The following is a 21,032-nucleotide window of genomic DNA, read 5'->3' on the forward strand; positions in this document are numbered from 1 at the left end:
TTAATTATTATTAGGTGATAATAAATCATTCTTAATAATTAATTTTTTTTTAGTTTCCAAAAAATAAAATTAAGCAATTTTCCATTTAACTAGTAATTAATAATCATATATTAATATATTATAATTTATTGCATAATTACTGATTATAATAAATAATTCTTAATAATTAACTAATTTTTGTTTAGTTTCAAAAATAAAAAATAAATTTTTATTCACTCCAGAGTGACGGGTAACATTTAATTATTTTAGAAAAATGGAAAATGGAATGGACTCATAGCTGACTTGGTGAATCGAAAAACGGATATGGTGATGACGTCTCTGATGATAAATTCGGAAAGAGAAGCAGTGGTCGATTTTACAGTGCCATTTATGGAAACTGGTATTGCCATTGTTGTTGGCAAAAGAACAGGCATCATTTCACCGACGGCATTTTTAGGTAAAATATTTTTTATAAAAAAAAACAAGCGAAAAATATTCAAATTGTTTTGAAAAATTTCCATTTTACGAGTTCAAAAAGAAATTTAATAAATAATAAGTAAATAATAACTAAAAACAAAATAATAAAAATAATAAATAAAAATAAAATAATAAAAGTATTTTATTGTTTTATTATTGTACTTCCAATTTTTTAAAACAAAGTTTTGTTTTATTTAGTTATTATATCGTTTGATAGGTTGAAATGACGATTAAACAATTAATTTCAATTTAATTTGATTATTTTATTATTTAGTATTAATTTGAGACTTTTGACAGATTTTATTTCCAAATAAGATTTAACATTTTTTAATAAGTAAATTTAGAAAAAAATAGAAAAATATATTGTCCAAGGGAAATAAAATACTCATTATTGCCCTAGGACAATAAAGTACTCATTATTACCCTAGGGAAATAATGGTCACATCGGATTTTTATAAATATCTCGATTTATTATTAAACATTTAACTTTGTTAACCAAAGTTATTTTTAAATATTTATGAAAAAAGCAAAAAATTCGTGAATTGAATAAAAAAAAATTTCATCGATTTTTATTATTAATTGTTAATTATGAAAATTAATTATTTTCTTATTGAATTTCAGAACCCTTTGACACAGCCTCGTGGATGCTGGTCGGCATTGTCGCCATACATTCTTCAACATTTATGATTTTCTTCTTCGAATGGCTCTCACCATCCGGTTTCGACATGAAGGTAAACCCTTCAGGCGCTGCCCGGAAACTGGTACCTTTCATTTTGCTTCTTATTATCTCTATCTATTATATTTTTTAATTCACCTCGTTGCACGCATTCACTCTTAGAAAAAAATCTGCCGGATCTGATGACACACTATATATCAGCACGTATGTGTTAGTTATTTGTGGAAGAAAAAAAGAAATTCATTTTTATTTTTTCACACATGTCCCACAATTTTTCTTATTCTTCATTTCAAACACCGAGAGAAATCTTTTTTTAATATAAATTAAAATAAAAAACCAAAAAAAAAAAATGAAAGTTAACTTCTTTCTTAAAAAATTTTACTTTTTTTTAACTGTGTATATAATTTTATATTTTTATAATAAACCTATCTGTATTATAAATTCGTAACTTTATCCTGAAGAAAATAAAAAAAAATCTAATTTAAATTCTAGCTCTAATTCTAATTAAAATTAAAATAAAAACGAAAATTAAAATCAAAAGTGGAATTTTGCTCCTGGAAAAAATAAAAAAAATTTAATTTAAATTCTAGTTCTAATTTTCTAATTAAAATAATGTTACAATTGAAATTAGCATTAATATTGAAATTACATTTAGAATTGCAATTAGATTAAAAAATTCAGCTTCAATATTTAATCAAAAGAGTATTATATAAAAATTAATTATTATTTTTTAATATTTCAATATATGTTTTTCTTTCATGACAAAGTTAATTTCCTTTGTGTTTTATTATAAAACTGATTTTGTTAATTAATGAAAATCGATAAAGAAAAAAATAAACAACACAAGGATGAAAAATATATATGAAGAAAATATTAATTATAAAATACTTGCATTAACCGTAAACAAATATATATATATATATATATATATATATATATATATATATATATATATATATATATATAATATACATAAATTTTACTTCTGTTTGTCTTCCGCTTCAAGTATATATTAAGTTAAATACGTACATTGAAAATTACACATTTCTCTCGGTGAGTATAAAACTTTATCTTCTATGTTGCACGTATATTACATTATTATAAATATATGTATATATGTATACAAATTTTATACATATATACATATATATATATATATTTGTCCTCAAGCTTTAGTCACTGAAAAATTTCAAAACTGTGTATATATTATATATATGTATACTCGAAACTGAGAAATGTATTTCCACTTGTCTGATTTTGTGCATTAAGTCCTTCTCAACATATATAATAATAATAATAATAATAACTGTTAGTGCACTTAAAGTTTAGCTCCACAAGAATAATAGCGTAAATTGTAAAATAGTTTATTATCCTGGTTAAAATTAATTTCTGAAATTATTACAAAATTTTCGCAAAATTAAGGTAATTAGCTGAAGGTTGAAATAAATTTCTCAATTATAAAATAATCTACTGAAATTTCTAATTTATTTTCTAATTTATATTTTTATTGTAATAAATTATTACGTACAATGACTAATTAATTATCATATATTAACTATTATATTATCATTATAAATAATAAAATTCTTCCCCTAAGTTCAATTATTTTCAAATCAATTTCAAATTCCCAAAAATAGTACACAAACATTTAATTATTTTCATAAATAATAAAAATTTCTCAGGAATTCAATTATTTACAAATTTTTTATAAATTCCTTGGCAATAATTCAATTATTTTTATAAATAATAAAAATTTTTTTAAGGATTTTAATTATTATTTTTATAAAAAATAATTAAAAATTGTAGAAAATAATAATTGATTTGAAATGATGAAAATAATTTTGAAAAAGTTACTGTAATAATATTCTTATTATATAAAACAATGATTTTATCACTCGGTCATTTTTAATTATTATAAGTTATTGAATTTAAAAAGATTTGAATTTGAATGTTTTGAAAAATTTTAATTCCTACGGAAAAATAATATTTAAATATTTATTTAAAAAAGAGTTATTGATGTTTTCGAATAATTTTACAATTAAAGAAATTCGTAAGTAAGTGTAACAGAACATTTTTTTGAGTAAAATTTTTTCGTTTATTTTCTAAAAATTTAAAAAGTTTCAATTTCATTTGTCAATTAAAATTTGTAATTGACAAATAGAATAGAATATGTAATGTTTCTTTTCCAAAAGGAAAGAATGAATTTTTGAACAATATTGTTATTGTGAAATATAAATTTATGCATAAAATGTGTTTTATTTTCTATTTCTAAATAATAATTCTTTAACAATTAACAATTTTCTATTTTTTATATATAAAAAGGAGAAAAATTTACATAATTTAGATCAGTCAAACGAAATTTGTTATGGAAAAAAGCAGATAATAAACAAAATTTATTTGTTAATCTTTAATCATAATTTTTTTATACTTTCTAATTTCAAATATTGTTTTATTATAAATGAATTAATGAATTGAATCAAACTTATTATGCATTGAATCAAAATTATTATGTTTAATTCAAAAATAATTTTTGGTTGACTGCATAACAAAGATAATAAATTATTATTGTAAAAACAGAAAATAGTTTAAAGAAAATTGAAAAGAAAAATGATTCAATTTGAGGAAAATGGAAAATTAATATTATTAATTTTACATTTTTGTTTTTTTTTATTTTATTATAATCATATATTTTTTTGTCAAATATTTCTAAGAGAATAAATTTCCTCGTCAATTTGATTTAAAGCAATAAGTGCGGAAGAATTTTTAAACAAAGACAAGAGTAAAATTATTCGTTATCAATAAACAAAAAGCATATCACTCGCATTGCATTGATTTGATTGTTTTATTGCTGAAAGTCTGTGTTTAGAAATCAAACCAATTTATCTGATTGGAAATCTATTCCATACACAGAATGAATAGCATATTGGACATAAAGCGCATGAATTTTAACGAATGTGTTGTAAAGGGAATCCAGTAAACAATAAACAATAAAAAATAATTAAAACAAAACAAAAATAAATGAAAATTTTACAAATAATTATTAAAATTAAAACCGAAAATTGCTTTTTCAATTATCAATTATTGAATTATTAAAATAAAAATAAGAAAAATGAAAACAAATTTGTTTATTTATTCACTAAAATTTATTAATTTATTAATTTATTTTTTACTATTATTTATTATTATAATTAGTTCATTATATAATAATTCTTCTCCAATACTAAAATTATTATTTATTTTCAAAAATTTTAATAAAATTCTCGTCAAAATTTCAATTATCTTTATAAATAATAAAATTCTTCTCCAAAATTCAATTCTGTTCAAACATTTTAATAAAATTCTTGGCAAAATTTTAATTATTTTTACAAAAATTTTCCTTAATTTACTGATTTTTAATAGGTATCTATTATTTTCATAAAATAATAAAAATTTCATAGAAATTCAATTATTTACAAATTTTTTATAAATTTCTTCGCAATATAACTCAATTATTTTTATAAATAATAACATTTTTACAGGGATTCGATTATTTTTCTAAATAATAAAATTCTTTTCAGGAATTTAATTGTTTTCAAAAGTAATAAAATCCTTCGCAGAAATTTAATTATGTCAAGAAATAGTAAAATTCTTCTTAGGAATTCAATTATTTTCACAAACAATAAAACTCATTGCAGAATTTCAATTATTTTTAATACAATTTTAATCAAATTTCTCGAGAAATGCAATTATTCTTAAAAATTTTATTTAAAATAAAATTCGTCGAAAGAATTGAATTATTTAAAAATTTGTTGATAAAATTCTTTATAAGAATTGAATTTTAAAAAACATTCAATTGTTCAATAAATTATTTTTTTTTGTATTTAAATAATTGAATTCAAGTAGGTAGAATTTTTTAATAAAAATTGATTTAAAAATAAATTTCACTTAAAATTTTAGATAATAATTGAATATCAAAAGCAACATATAGCGTGGATTTTTAGAAATAATTGAATTTTTAAATTCGTTTTTTTTAAAAAGTGTAATTGATTTTTTTTTTACATTATTTGAAGTTTTTATTTTCTAATATATATTTAATTGAATAATTTACGAATAATTGAAATATGCAAAATTGAATATTGTAAATAAATAGATATTGAAAATTGGAGAAAAACTTTTTTGAAAATTAATTAATTTAAAGAAAAAATTTTTTACTAAGTTAAATGAATTACAGACCTATCTGATAAAAACAATTTTTGTCCAAAATATGTTATATAAATCAAATGTAAAATTTAATTACACAAAAATATAAAGTTGAAAAATATTATTTCACGAATTTAAATTCTTTTCAATTAAAAATAACTAAAATTCTTCAGAATATTCACTAGAATTCATATATATATATTAGAATGATTCTAGTAAAATTCTATAGAAGTTTTTCAGCTGGAATTAAAATTTTTTTTTCCTTGTAACTATTATAATGTTTATTAATTAATTAAAAATATTATTTAATTTAAAAGAGTAAAGAAGAAAATATTTCTACTTTTCAATAAATGTTCCTTTAACATTATATAAAGTATTTGCAAGAAAAAAAAACAGAAATTAATTTCAAAACTAATATTTAATTATTTTTCTCGATTTTCAATAGACAAATCCACCACAAACACATAGATTTTCTTTGTGTCGAATTTATTGGTTGGTATGGGCTGTCCTTTTCCAAGCAGCCGTCCATATTGATTCACCAAGAGGATTTACCTCCAGGTTCGTATATATTCGTTGTTCACGATAACAATATGCTAATTACTTGGATAAGATTAACATCAAAATTGTATTATGATTGCGTATTACATTTATCACTGCACGTATATATATATATATATGTATATTAAGTTATATTCCCCGTTTATATTGATGAAATTTTAAATACCCCTCTATCTATACATATATGTATCGAAAGTTTTATAAAGTTAATGCGTTATTCAAAATTATTTACCACATTATCGTGTTTACGCTAATGACATTAAATTTTAATTATTATTCTAATTTCAAATACATTGATAATTGTAGCTTAATTATCGCCAGTGTATTATACTGATTCCGTTGATGCTTCCTATCAGTATTCAAATTTTCCCAAATGCATTAGAATTTCGATTACAAACCTGACTTTTTTTTATTATTTATTATATTTTTATTATTATTATTATTATAAATATTATTTTCATTTATGTTTGTATTATTATTATTATTACTAGCAAAACTACACTCGCGCGTGAAATTTTCGTTGTTATTGATACTTTAAAAGATTTGCTTTTTGAAATTTAATGAAAATTCTTCATTTTTTTAAAAAATATAATTTTTTTAACATTTTTTCATTAAATTTAATTATTAAAGACATTTCTAACATTATTTATTCCTAAATTTATTTTAAATTCAATTATTTTTCAAATTTTCAATTAAAATTCTTCAATAAACGCTTTTACTTCAAAACAGATTTTAAAAGTATAAACTAAGAAAATTGATTGAAATACAATTTCGATAAAATATGACAAAATTTTCAATTGTTTCAATTTTTTAAAATTATTTTCGGAAATACAATTATTTTTAAAAAAAATTTTAATTACATTTTTTCAAGGAATAATTTTTCAGAATTTCTGAATTAAATTATTCAAAACTTCCATACTTTTTGTTGAACAAAAATTAAAAAACTTATTCTTATTTATATTTCCACAAGAATTAAAAATTTCAAATAATTGCAATGAAAAACTTCATGAAATTTAATTACTTCTAAAAATTGCATTTCTTCCAAAAGAAAATTATATTTTTTAGAATTTTTTAATAAAATTATTGAAAAACTTTGAGAATTTTTAAAGAAAAATAATGTAAATAATAATTTTTTAAAATAAACATTTTAATGTTTTTATACTTTTGTTTCCTTTAAATTTGAAAACAATTTATATAAAAATCTTTTAAAATTTAATAAATTCCTAAAATTTTTGTTATATTCAATTATTTATATAATTTTTTTTAATTTTTGTAAATTCATAAAATAATGTTTTTTAAAAATACAATAATTATATTTATAGAAAATTTTGAAAGATGAAAAAATAAAATTCTTTAAAATATAAATTTTTACAAAATTTCTAATTGTTTCAATTTTTAAAAATTATTTTCGGTATGTCAAGTATATCTTCAAAAAATTTTAATTGCTATTTTTCAAAAACCTTTTTTTCGAATTTCCTAATTAAAAATCTTTCAAATCTTAATCATTTTCGTAAAATAAATATTTAAATACTTATTGTTCTTTTATTGCTAAAAATTTCAAAATACTTTCAATGTAAAACCAATGGAAAATTTATTTATTAAATTTGATTATTTCTAATGAATCCTACTTTAACACTTTTTAATTATCTTCTAAACTTTTAACTAAAATTCTTTTTTAAATCAATTCTTATCAGAATTTAATTATTTCAATACAAAAATAAATAATTTATAGAATAATTAAGTATTTTAAAAATATTATTAATAAATTAAAAAATTTTGTATTTTTAAGAATGAACATCAATTTTTGAATGATTACAGATTCAAAATTTAACAAATTCACTCATTTAGTACATATAATATTAAATATTCTTGTTTATTATTATTATTCAAAAATTTTAATCAAATTTTTCGATAGCATTTCATTATTCTCATAAATAATTATATTTTTTTTAGAGAAATTCAATTATTTTCAATACAATTTTAATAAAACTTCTCGAAAGAATACAATTATTTTTAAAAATATTAATTGTATTCGACTATTTTCATGAATTTTAATATGAATCTAATTATTTTCAAAAAGTCTGATAAAATTCTTCAAACCAATTTAATTATTTTTATGTATTGTAAAATCATCCACAAGAATTCAATTATTTTCATAAATAAGAAACATTTTTTGCAAGGTTAAAATATTTTCATAAATAATAAAATTCAACAAAGGAATTCAATTATTTTCATTACAATTTTAATAAAATTTCTCGAAAGAATACAATTATTTTTAAAAGTATTATTTAATTTCAATTATTTTCAAGAGTTTTATTAAAAATTCAATTACTTTCAACAATTCCGATAAAAAATTCTTCGAAACAATTTTAATTATTTTTATAAATTTGTAAAATTCTTGTCAAGAATTTAATTATTTTTGTAAATAATAAAATTCTTCTGAGAAATTCAATTATTTTTAATACAATTTTAATAAAATTTCTCGAAAGAATACAATTATTTTTAAAAGTATTATTTAATTTCAATTATTTTCAAGAGTTTTATTAAAAATTCAATTACTTTCAACAATTCCGATAAAAAATTCTTCGAAACAATTTTAATTATTTTTATAAATTTGTAAAATTCTTGTCAAGAATTTAATTATTTTTGTAAATAATGAAATTCTTCTGAGAAATTCAATTATTTTTAATACAATTTTAATAAAATAGGTATTTAGGAAAAAATTTAATTATATTCAAGATAATTTTAAAAAGTTTCTCTAACAGGTTCAACTATTTTAAAAAATTGTAATACAATTTTTCTAAACAATTCAATTGTTCTCAAAAGTTTTTTAATAAAATTCTTTGTAAATTTCAATTATTTTCATGATTCTCAATTAAAATTATTTTAAAAAATTACATTATTTTAATGAAATTTAATAAAATTCTTTAAAAAAATGTAATTATTTACAAAAACTCTAATAAAATTGTTCAAAAGAATTTAGGTTTCTATTTATCTATAATTTTAATATAATTTAATAGGAAAATTATTAATTACTTACAGTTAATAATAAACACGATTATTTTAAAAGCTTAAAAAATCCATAAATTACGTAAGACATTTAAGGGGGAGGGGGGGGGTGACACATCAAATTCTTACGAACAATAGACAAAATGGCGCTAATGTATGCAAAATATCTTACGAGAGGGGAGGGGGGGTTTAAATTTTCCAAATAATGTCTTTAATAAAAATCTTACCAAGAATTAAATTATTTTTAATATAATTTGAATTAAATTTTCTCGAAAGAATTCAAATTGTTTGAAAAAATGATAATAAAATTTTTGAAATGAATTCAATTATTTTCAAATTTTTTTTTTTATTAATACTTTGCAAGAATTCAATGATTTTTAGTACATTAATTTTAAAATTAAAAAAAAAAAGGAAAATTATTTAAAAAGTTAGAAAACAAAAAAGCAAACAGCTTTTTAGATTATTATTATTATTATCATTATGAATAATTTATTAATAATAATTTTAATTTTAGATTCATGACGAATGTATGGGCAATGTTTGCCGTGGTTTTTCTTGCCATATACACTGCCAATTTGGCGGCCTTCATGATAACAAGAGAAGAATATTACGATTTCGCGGGAGTGGACGACGCTAGATTATCGAAACCATGGTCCCATAAACCAATGTTCAAATTTGGCACTGTCCCATTTACACACACGGACAGTGCACTCTCAAAATATTTCAAAGAAATGCACTCCTACATGTCACTCTACAACAGATCAAGCGTTGCCAAAGGAATCGAATCAGTAGATAATAGGTAAACAATTCCTTTTATTATTTCAAAAATAAAAATTTATATTAAAATAAACTTTATTTTTATAGTAAAAGAAAAATTAAATTTTTCTCCTAAAATGAGAATATTTACTCAAAAAGCGACAAATTCAAAATTTTTAAACTTTTCAATTTATACGAAAAAATGGCGGAAAGAAAAGAGAAGAGAAGGGAAAAAAATAGTGTAAAAAAAATTGTCCAATAAAAGAAAAGTACTGCAATGATTGATGAGATAACAACGATTTGATTTTCTCACAGGGAATTGGATGCCTTTTTTTACGACGGTACTGTACTTGATTATCTCGTGGCACAGGATCAAGACTGTCGTCTCTTAACTGTCGGCTCTTGGTACGCTATGACCGGATACGGTCTCGCTTTTCCCAGACATTCCAAATATCTTCAAATGTTTAATAAACGTTTGTTGGACTATCGAGATAACGGTGAGTTTATTGTTTTCAATTAATTTTTCTCTTTTTAATTTATTTTTATTCGTATAAATTCCATTTTGGAATTGAAAATTGTATTTTTATAACTAATTTTTTATTTGAAAATTTAATTATTTGGGAAAGAATGGCGATTGTCTGACTAAAGCTTTTATTTTCAGTTTCAGTAGTACGAGTCAGCTTTAGTCAGACTGAAAATAAAAACTAAGTAAAAGTTTTATGTCTGACTAAAATTATTTCATACTACTAATTTTAGTCTTTTTAACACTTTTGTCTAACTAAAGTTGACTTTTACCACTTTCAATTAAACGGAAAGTAGAAAACATTTAAAAAAAATATATGTCAAAAAAAATAAAAAATAGAAAACATTCCTTTAATTACACTGAAGAAAAAATTGATTTTCAGGCGATTTGGAGAGACTCAGAAGATATTGGATGACGGGAACATGTAAACCGGATAAGGAAGTTCAGAAAAGCAGTGATCCTTTGGCTCTCGAGCAATTTTTAAGTGCATTTCTTATGCTCATGTTTGGAATTTTTGTTGCATCTGTATTATTATTGTTGGAATACTTATATTTCAAGTACATTAGACATCATCTCGCAAAAAGTGATCGAGGCGGATGTTGCGCATTACTCAGTCTGGTGAGTTTCATCTTTCACTTTTTTATTTGCGAAAACAAACAAAAAGCAAATATGAAAACCATATGCATTTGGAAATATTAAATAACGAGTAAAAAATATACATAGAAAACAAATCTCGTCATGAATTTTGTGTGGTAAAAATGAATATTGGTTTTCTTGAAAAAAAAAATTGATAAAAAGTTTTTAGTCTGATTAAAACTGACCTGAACTATTGAAATTAATAATATGTGAAGTAAAAAAGATTTGACTGACTGATACTGACTTTTATTACCTAATAAAAAATGAGAAGTTTCTAAATTAGTTACGTTCGTTTACTAATAATAAATATTGTGAATTTTACAAAAATTATACCTTGTTGTATAAATTTTTTGTTTAAATTAATTTTAGTGAAAGTGAAAGTGAAAATAAAAATAAAAATTAATTTCGGTGAAAGTGAAAGTGAAACTTAATTTAGGTGAAAGTGAAAGTGAAAGTGGGAGTGAAATTAAATAATAGGCCCCAGAACCAGTTTTTTAAAAATAAACATTGTCTGACTGCAATTGACTTCTACTACTGAAAATTTCAATTCTCTTTATAAATAATAAAATTCTTCTCTGATATTCAATTATTCTACAAAATTTTAATCAAATTCCTGTCAAAAATTCAATTATTTTCAAAAGTTTTCTAAAATTCATAATAATTTTCAATATCTACTATTTCAATAAAATTTTCCAAAAGAATTCCATTATTAAAAAAAATTTGAATAAACTTCTACGCAAACATTCAATTATTTTCATAAATAATAAATTTTTTTACAGGAATTCAATTATTTACAAATTTTTTTTAAAATTTCTTTGCAATAATTCAATTATTTTCATAAATAATAACATTTTTACAGGGATTCAATTATTTTTATAAATAATAAAATTCTTTTAAAAATTCAATTATTTTCAGAAATAATAAAACTCATTGCAGAATTTCAATTATTTTTAATGCAATTTTAATCGAATTCCTCGAAAAATTGAAATTATTCCTATAAATTTTATTAAAATTCGTCCAAAGAATTTAATGATTTAAAAATTTGTTGATAACATTTTTTATGAGAATTTAATTTCAAGAAACATGAAATTAATAAATTATTTATTTTTCTATTTGGAAATAATTGAATTCTCGTAGAATTTACTAAATAAAAATGATTTTAAAAATGAATTTCAGTTAAAATTTTAGATTATAATTAAATATTAAAAGCATTATAACGTGGATTTTTAGAAATAATTAAATTTTTCAAAAGTTTCAAATTAAAATCATTGAAATTCTTAATTTTTCATATTTTTGACAAACAATTCTGTAGAATTAATACTTTTTAAAAGTTTAATAAGATTTTTATTGAAATTATTTCAAGTTCTTATTATTCAATGTATATTTAATTGCAGAATTTCCGAATAATTGAAATTTTGTATAAAATTGAATTGTAAATGAATGAATTTGAAAATTCTCAAAGAACTTTTTTTTAAAATTATTAAAAATAATGGATTTATTTAAGAATTTTAGTTAAAAACACTAGAAAAAAAATTTAATTTTAGAGAAGTTACAAATTATTGGAGATATTCAATTATTTTCAAGAGAAATAAAATTCTTCTTAAGGATTCAATTATTTTTACTAATAATAAAACTCATTTCAGCGTTTCAATTATTTTTCATACAATTATAATTGAATTCCTTGAAAAAAGTAATTATGTTCATGCAAGTTTTAATAAAATTCGACAAAGGAATTCAATTATTTAAAAATTTGTTACTAAAATTCTTTATGAGAATTGAATTTTGAGAAACATTCAATTATTCAATAAATTATTTACTTTTACATTTCAGTAATTTAATTCTTGTAGAATTTTCCAATAAAAATTGATTTTTATTTCATAAAAATGAATTACAGTTAAAATTTAAAATAGTAAAAGTAATATAGCGTGAATTTTTAGAATTAATTGATCATTTGAAATTAATTTTTTTTTAAATTATTTGAAGTTTTTATTTTCTAATATGCATTTAATTAAAGAATTTAGGAATAATTGAAATTTCGTGTAATTGAATATTGTAAACAAATGGATTTAAAAATTGCCTCTAAACTTTTTCGAAAATTATTAAAAATAATTGATATAAAGTAAAATTGGAGTTAAAAATTTTTGAAAATAATAATTGAATTGAAATAATGAAAATAATTTTGAAGAAGTATAATCTTCATGTTTTATAGTTATAAAAAAATTTAATGAACTAAAATTTCATTCATTGTAAAAAATACCAACAAAATTGATTATTTTAATCTTTTTTGGTGTTAATTTAATCTGCAACACTTTTTAATACCTCACAATTTACTGTGATAATATAAAGTATGTACCATTTGTCTGACTAAAACTGGCAGTAACTACTGAAACTCACGAGATATGAACTTAGAAAACTTTGACTGACTGAATATTGACTTTTACTACTTAAACTAAAAATAATATAGAGTAAAAAGCCTTTGTCTGACTAAAAATGATATCAACTACTGAAAGTAGTAAAATATGAACTAAGAGAAATTCGGCTGACTGATATTGACTTTTACTACTTAAACTAAAAATAATATAAAGTAAGAATAGTTTTTCTGACTAAAACTGACTTTTACTACTGAATCTATGTAAGAATAATACATTTTTTAAAGAAGCATTTGTCTGACTTTATTGACTTCTTCTACTGAAAACGAAAAATAATATTAAGAAAGCAGCACTTGTGTGACTACAATTGTCTTCTACTGTTGAAACTAAAAATAATATATTCTTAGAAGTATTTGTCTGACTATATTGATTTCTTCTACTAAAATAAAAATTAGTATATATACTAAGAAGCATTTGATTGACTAAAACTGACTTCAACTTTTGAAACTAAAAATAATGTAAAATAATGTCTGACAGTGATTTACTTTTACTACTTATAAGGTTATTAGAGAAATATGCAAAAATCTGTCTCAGTAAAGGTATTTTTTTCTTTTATTATAAATAAATAAAAAACAAAAAATACAGAAAGTTTAAAACTGACATTATAAAAAATACAAATTAAACAAAAAATTCAAAAATAACGAAAAACAAAAGTACAAAAATGTCGAAAAATTATAATTCGTAAATACAGAAATACACAAATATCAAAAATACCAAAAATACTAAAAATACAAAAATACAAAAAATAAACTAAAAGAAATCAAATAGAATAATGATACATTATTCGAAATAGTAATGAAAATAATAATAATGGTGATAAATAATTTTTATTAATAATTAATAAAAAAAAAATAATCCAGAATTTCTTAAAGAAAAGATTAATTTTTCGATTAAAATTTTCAGAGTATGGGCAAATCGTTGACATTTCGAGGCGCTGTCTATGAAGCTCAAGACATTCTCAAGCATCACAGATGTAGAGATCCAATTTGTGATACTCATTTGTGGAAAGTCCGACATGAACTAGACATGGCGAGGCTTAGGATAAGGCAGCTAGAAAAGGATCTTGAAGTGCACGGGATTAAACCCTCCCAAACCAAGTACGCAAGTCACATTTGTTTTCTTCTTAATCCTATTTTATGGCTAAAAGTACTCAACCTGATAGTGTACCAAAATGCCCCGTGGTTTCCGACTCTCTTTCTCTCTCTCACTCACTAACTCTCTCTCTCTCTCTCTCATTCTATATACATATATATAGCTTTCGCAAATATAAATCACTTTGAGAAAATCTCTCAGTAAATTTCATCTGATTATGTTGAAAAATTTCGATTTTCAGCACGAGTTTGATTTGTTTTTAGATAAAAAAAAAGGAAAAAAGAAATTCCTAAGTAAATTATTAACTAAAAGTAAATTCCCTTCTTTTTCTGGAAAAAAGATTGAAATAAATGCGGCGTTGAGCCCGTTGAAAATTTACGCATGCTGCTAGTAATATATTCTATTTGTATATTAATCTATTTACAATTTTTCGTTTTTGAAAACTTTTGGCAAATTTTAAGGTCATCATGACACGAAAGTTTCATTTTTTCTACAAGGAATTTTTTTTTTTAATGGATCTTGAAGAAATGATAAAAAATTGAATTGGGAATTTAAATAAGACGCGTATATTTATAAGCAAAGAGAAAAATTTCTAATAATGGTATTTTTTTTTAAATATTCTAAAAAAGAAACTTAAATTTTTATAATCTTTTCAAAATTTTTAAATTCAAATGAACAAAGTTTTTTTTATTTTTCGAAAGCTTGAAAAATTACTTTAATAATTTTAAAACCCCGAATAATTTTTTCTTTATTAAGAAGCATTTTTTTGAAAAGTCAAAAACATATTTTTCTAAAAGCAAAAAAAATTGATATTTTTGATAATTTTATAAAAGAAAGAATGACAAAAGAAAAGTTTGTAATATTTTGAGTTTCGATAAAAGAATATCTAAAATGAAAAATAAAATGTTTGAAAAATAATAACTTTCCAAAATGAGAATCCAGGCGTATTTACTTAAAAACAGGACATAAGTTTTATTGAGGATGTAGAAAAAAAAGGATATATATTTCGTGTGAAGGGACCTTAAACTTCGACCTACTTTTATAGCTATATAAATATAAAAACACCCACACAATTCAAAGTTTTGTTTTCGCACAAAATGCACGCCCTCCTTCCGATAGAATAAATTAAATAAATTTTTATTCTATTTTTGTTTACATATATACGACACTTCACGCGTATTTCAAGCACCATATATATATATTTAATAATTTCTTCTCTCAATGTTAAATTTTTTACCCTGTTTTTTGTATATCAGCTTCATTATTTTCTGCGTGTTTATAAAAATAATTTTCTTTCTTTCTAAACGAAAAAATCAAATTTTTAAGCCATTCAATTATATAGGGAAGGAGTGCAAGGAGAATAATCTCAACGTGTGAATAAAATTTGGATTTTTTTTTATAATTTTAGGAATAATTACAAAAATAGAAAAATAATGTGAATTTTACTAAAAAAAGGACTGTTTAAGAATTACGTAAGCTTTGGATAAGGATTATTTTTTTGCACTGTCTGACTAAAACTATTTTTCACTACTGATTGTATACTTTTGCCAATTTTAAACCTTTTGGCTGACTAAAAATGTGTTTTACTACTAAAATTGATATTAGATAAAAGCAAACGACTTTTGTCTGACTTAAAACTGACTTGTACTACTGGCACTTGAAATAATTGACTCTGAAAGTGTTGTTGTTTTTACTACTAAAAAAAAATAAATACAGTTTTTTTAATACCCTGTTTGACTGTAACAATCTTTTACTACTTTCGATGTAATTTACAAAATGTTAAAGAGAACAGTCTGACCAATATTTTCTTTTACTACTGATTGTATACTTTGACGAATTTTAGACTTTTCGGCTGACTAAATATGCGTTTACTACTGATATAAAAAATAACTTTGTCTGACTTAACAGTGACTTCTACTACTGGCACTAAAAATCATCTACTAAGAAAGTATTGTCTGACTATTCATATTTTTACTACTGAAAATATAAATAGTTTTCTAATATTCTGTCTGACTATAACTATTTTTTACTACTTTCGTCATAATTTAACAAGAACTTAAAAAAGAACTGTCTGACGAAAACTATTTTCCACTACTGATAATACTATCAGTAAAAATTAATTAATTAAAAATAAAATAAAATAAAATAATAATAAATTAATTAATTAATAATTAATTTTTAATTACCTAATCAAATTTAATTTAATTTAATTTAATTTAAATGTTATGTAAAGTAGTAAAAATAAGTTATGGTCAGACGTTGACAATATCATGCTATCAGTAGTTAAAGTTGGTTATAGTCAGACATTTGTCTGACCATAACTTACTTTTACTACTTTACATCACATTTTTAATCCCATAGGCTTCTTTTTAAATTTTAATTTATTTGAAAATTTAAAGCTAACGAATATTTAAACAGTTGAGAGGTAGAAAAAAATAGTTTACGAGAGGGGGGAGGGAGAAACAAAACGGTGAAATTAGGAAAAATTAAAAAAAATCAAAAGCACAAAAATCCATGGGCTTTTTTAAAGGAGGAAATCCGGAAGTCTCAGCTGGTGGCGTGGATGCTTGCAACCATCGGAGTATCCATCACATGCCGAATCACTCTCAGTCGAAGCACCACATCCGTTACCCCCATATTTTGATTCGTAAGTTTTTTGTAAAAAAAAAGAAAGACAAAAAAGAAATCAAAATTCATTTTTAAAAAAAATTCTCAAATTTGCATTAGTGTCCATAAATTAATAACACACTAAAAAAAATAGATTTCAAATAAACGATTACTTGACTATTATCAAATAAATATTTACTTGAATCAAATAATTTTTTATTTATATTTTTTATTTATTTTACTTATTTTATTTATTTTATTTATTTTATTTATTTTATTTATTTTATTTATTTTATTTATTTTATTTATTTTATTTATTTTATTTATTTTATTTATTTTATTTATTTTATTTATTTTATTTATTTTATTTATTTTATTTATTTTATTTATTTTATTTATTTTATTTATTTTATTTATTTTATTTATTTTATTTATTTTATTTATTTTATTTATTTTATTTATTTTATTTATTTTATTTATTTTATTTATTTTATTTATTTTATTTATTTTATTTATTTTATTTATTTTATTTATTTTATTTATTTTATTTATTTTATTTATTTTATTTATTTTATTTATTTTATTTATTTTATTTATTTTATTTATTTTATTTATTTTATTTATTTTATTTATTTTATTTATTTTATTTATTTTATTTATTTTATTTATTTTATTTATTTTATTTATTTTATTTATTTTATTTATTTTATTTATTTTATTTATTTTATTTATTTATTTTTTTTTATTCAAATCAAGTAGTCTTTTGAATTAAATATTATATTTAAACCAATAATTTCAGTATTTGACACAAATTCAGATGTAGATTTAAATAAAGATAAAGATTTTAGTAAAAATTATTTTATACAAGAAAATATTTTTTTATTACAGACAAGTAATCGATTAATTGAATCAAAGAAATTTATTTTTAATGTAAAAATAAAAAAAAAGCACCTATAATAATAGTAGTAAATAAAAAAAAAGAATAATTATAGTAAGAATGAAAAGAGTATAATAAAAATAATTAATACAAAAAATTAATAATATAAAGAAAAAAACAGTAATAATATATTATTTTAATTTCAGTGAATCGTGAAAATTTTACTATTACAAATTGCTTGCTCCTTATAAATGTATTAAAATTTATTTTCTTCTTTCTATATAATTGTTTTGTTTTTTTCTAAATGCTTGTTAGCATGGCATGAAACTTATTTTTAATATTTCACGTTCTTTTTTTTAAACATTAATTCTCGTCAGCAAAATTATTATTCGCATTTAATCGAATTTGAATTTTTAATCCTCAGTTGTTCGTACCAATTAAAATATTTATTTTAAATAAATTTAATACACAAATTAATAAAAAAAATATTTTTATTTCAAATAATATATTTTACTAAATACGCTGGAAATATTTAGTTCCTCGTTTATTAATATATATTTGTTAATTTTCTCTTTTTCTTTATTTTTTCCAAATTTTTTTCCTTTTTTTCTATTTTTCAATTTTTCAATTTTTCTTTTCTCCATTTTTATAATATTTTTTTATTTATTTGTTTAGAAAATAATATAAAAATAATTAATTTAGAAAAAATTATACCATCTTTATTACAATTAAAAGTTAGTTACTTCAAAATAGGTATATCGTTCATTATTTGTCAAAATTTTTTTATTTTATTACTTAAAAATAATAATTAAATTCTAAATTCTAATAATTAATTATTAACTAAATATTTCTGTATTTCTTATTAATTTTCAAAATAAAAATTACAAAATATTGTAATTTATTTTTCTTTAGAATATTATTTGATAAATTTTTGAAAATCTTGCCTTTAATTAATAGAAGAAAATTTCTCTAGGGAAAATTTTTCGAACACAAAAAAATTAGGGACACAGGAAAAAAAAATTCTGAGAGCATGTATAAACTTTAATGGAATCGAATTTTTTATTCAGGTTTGTCGATGCTGTTGAAGTTTCCAAGCCACGGGACATGACCAAAACAACCATTGTAAACACAGAATACGATGAGTGTTTTTTACCTACTGAAATTTACAGGTAAATTGCTTTTTTCTTTTCTTTTAAATTATTTAAAATGTTTTTGAAAGAAAAATTTTTTTAATTTTTCCTAGGAGACTTTTGTTATTCAATTTTATTAATTATTTTTTATTAATTTGTTCCCACTTTTTTCAGTTTCACTAATTAATTTCAAATAAATAAATAATAATTAATATTTAATAATTAACAATTTTTATTTATTAAGAATGTAAAAAATAAAAATATGAAATATTATTAAATGTTATAAATATTTTTGTAATAATACAAAAATATAATTAAATAAAATTTTTTTTTTTAAATTTCTAACTAAATTTGTGAAAATTAACAGATTCCCCGATGAGGACACGACAATTACTGAAATTGCGGAAATTGAAACTGTTCTGTGATGCTCGTATCTGGCCTTTGACAGTTTCCATTGGAGACAAAAGAAATTTTCTACGAGTTCAGTGAAAATTAATTTCTCCAATGAAATTCATCGCTTCAAGGGACTTTAAACAAAAATGAATTGAACCTCATTTAAAAATTATAATCACGAGGAACATTCAAGTATGTATCACCCAATTGACAAAAAAAAAGAGAAAAAAACAATTTCCACGGAACACCGATTTATAACATCGAGCAGCCAATTTTTCTTGGCTATATTATACGTAAATACCAGGTATGAATGTTTTATTAATGTTTCGAAATTTTAATGCTCATGACATCAATTGCATAAAAAAAAAATAATTACAAAACTGATGGCAAAAAAAAGGGCATCAAGAAAAATTTGATAATTCAGTGCCTCCACTCATTCCCCGAAAAAAAGCATTTTTCCGAATTTTTTAATCATCTCATTAAAATGCATTTCAATATTATATATAAATTTAATATATTCAGAAAGAAAAATGTATAAAAACCCCATCATAAAAAAAATTTCTTTTTGGCAAAACATTCTTTTCTAATTGAAAAAGAAAAATTTTTCACATAAACTAGATTTTCAAAATATCAAAGAGAAAAAAAATTCCTTTTTTTTTTCTTTATAAAAAAATTTTCACTTTTTAAATTATATAGTCAAATAAAAATATAACCAATCAAAAAGAATATTTATTTGAAAATAAAAAATTTTTTAAAATGAAGAGAAGGTTTTTTGATAACTGTCAGGGGGGTGGGGATGAAAATTGAGAAAAGTGGTTATAAAAAAGAAATTTAAACTAATGTATTAAATATAATGCAATTAACAATAAACATTTTAAATATATATATATTAACAATAATAATGAGAATATATTAAAAATACAATTATTAGTAAAAATAAATTTTTTTTTTTTTTTGAAAAAAAGAGTACCAATTGTAAGAGAACAAAATAAAAACACAAACACACTCACTCAATTTTTATGAAATTATAGAAAAAGAGATGAAATAATTACTACAGTTAAAATATTGGTGGCTAAAATCGATGTGTACCATACTAAATAAATATTAAATTTAAATCTATGTTGAATAACGATTTCGCAATCGTATACATATACTGAGAACAAAAAAAAATATATTTAATATATTAAAATAGATATATATAATTAAAAAAATAAATATCTCGATTCAACAGTCAGATATTCTAAACGATAATTTGCGACATGATCTGCTCAAAATGTAGAGGAAAAAAAATACACTGTTGATAAAAAAAAGTTCCATTTGTCAGATAAAATTTTCCCCAAATTTTTTTCTTCAGCAAAATTTGTCAATTTGAATAGAAATTTAATTAATTAAATTATTTGATATATAATTAAACTAATAAATTATTAATAAACTAATAAACTCTAAATAAATTTATTAATTAGTTTACTTTGATTAATTTAGTTAATTAATTTACTTTAATAATAAATAATAGTAATAATAATAATAATAGTATTTTTTTTCTAAAAGTAATGAATTTTAATTAAGCGAATTAATTAATTTACATTCAGTAACTAAAGTGTAAAATTAAATCTTATTAATTAAATAATTAATTAACTTTGATTAGTTTTATTAATAAATTCACTTAGGTTAATTTAATTAATTAATATTTAATTAAATTTAAAAAGAAATT

General features: G+C 20.4%; 1 protein-coding gene across 8 annotated transcripts in view; it reads left to right on the top strand.

Annotated features, from left to right (window-relative positions):
* Positions 1–19,881, top strand: part of LOC122508401 (glutamate receptor ionotropic, NMDA 2B) — a 200,811-nt gene extending 180,930 nt beyond the window's left edge. For 4 of the 8 annotated variants that reach the window (XM_043621703.1, XM_043621704.1, XM_043621709.1 and 1 more), the window contains 10 exons: positions 250–436; positions 1,078–1,217; positions 5,757–5,869; positions 9,393–9,677; positions 9,950–10,131; positions 10,540–10,775; positions 14,126–14,319; positions 16,845–16,961; positions 18,866–18,967; positions 19,296–19,881. In XM_043621703.1, coding sequence (XP_043477638.1) covers positions 250–436; positions 1,078–1,217; positions 5,757–5,869; positions 9,393–9,677; positions 9,950–10,131; positions 10,540–10,775; positions 14,126–14,319; positions 16,845–16,961; positions 18,866–18,967; positions 19,296–19,353 — 1,614 coding nt within the window. In that variant the 3' untranslated portion in view covers positions 19,354–19,881. The remainder of the gene's footprint in view (positions 1–249; positions 437–1,077; positions 1,218–5,756; positions 5,870–9,392; positions 9,678–9,949; positions 10,132–10,539; positions 10,776–14,125; positions 14,320–16,844; positions 16,962–18,865; positions 18,968–19,295) is intronic. The other 4 variants (XM_043621705.1, XM_043621710.1, XM_043621707.1 and 1 more) reach the window with 3 other exon arrangements.
* Positions 19,882–21,032: the final 1,151 nt, after the last annotated feature.

Source organism: Leptopilina heterotoma, unplaced genomic scaffold (genome assembly GCF_015476425.1).
Source record: "Leptopilina heterotoma isolate Lh14 unplaced genomic scaffold, ASM1547642v1 Lhet_54, whole genome shotgun sequence".
NCBI classification, from domain to species: Eukaryota; Metazoa; Arthropoda; class Insecta; order Hymenoptera; family Figitidae; genus Leptopilina; species Leptopilina heterotoma.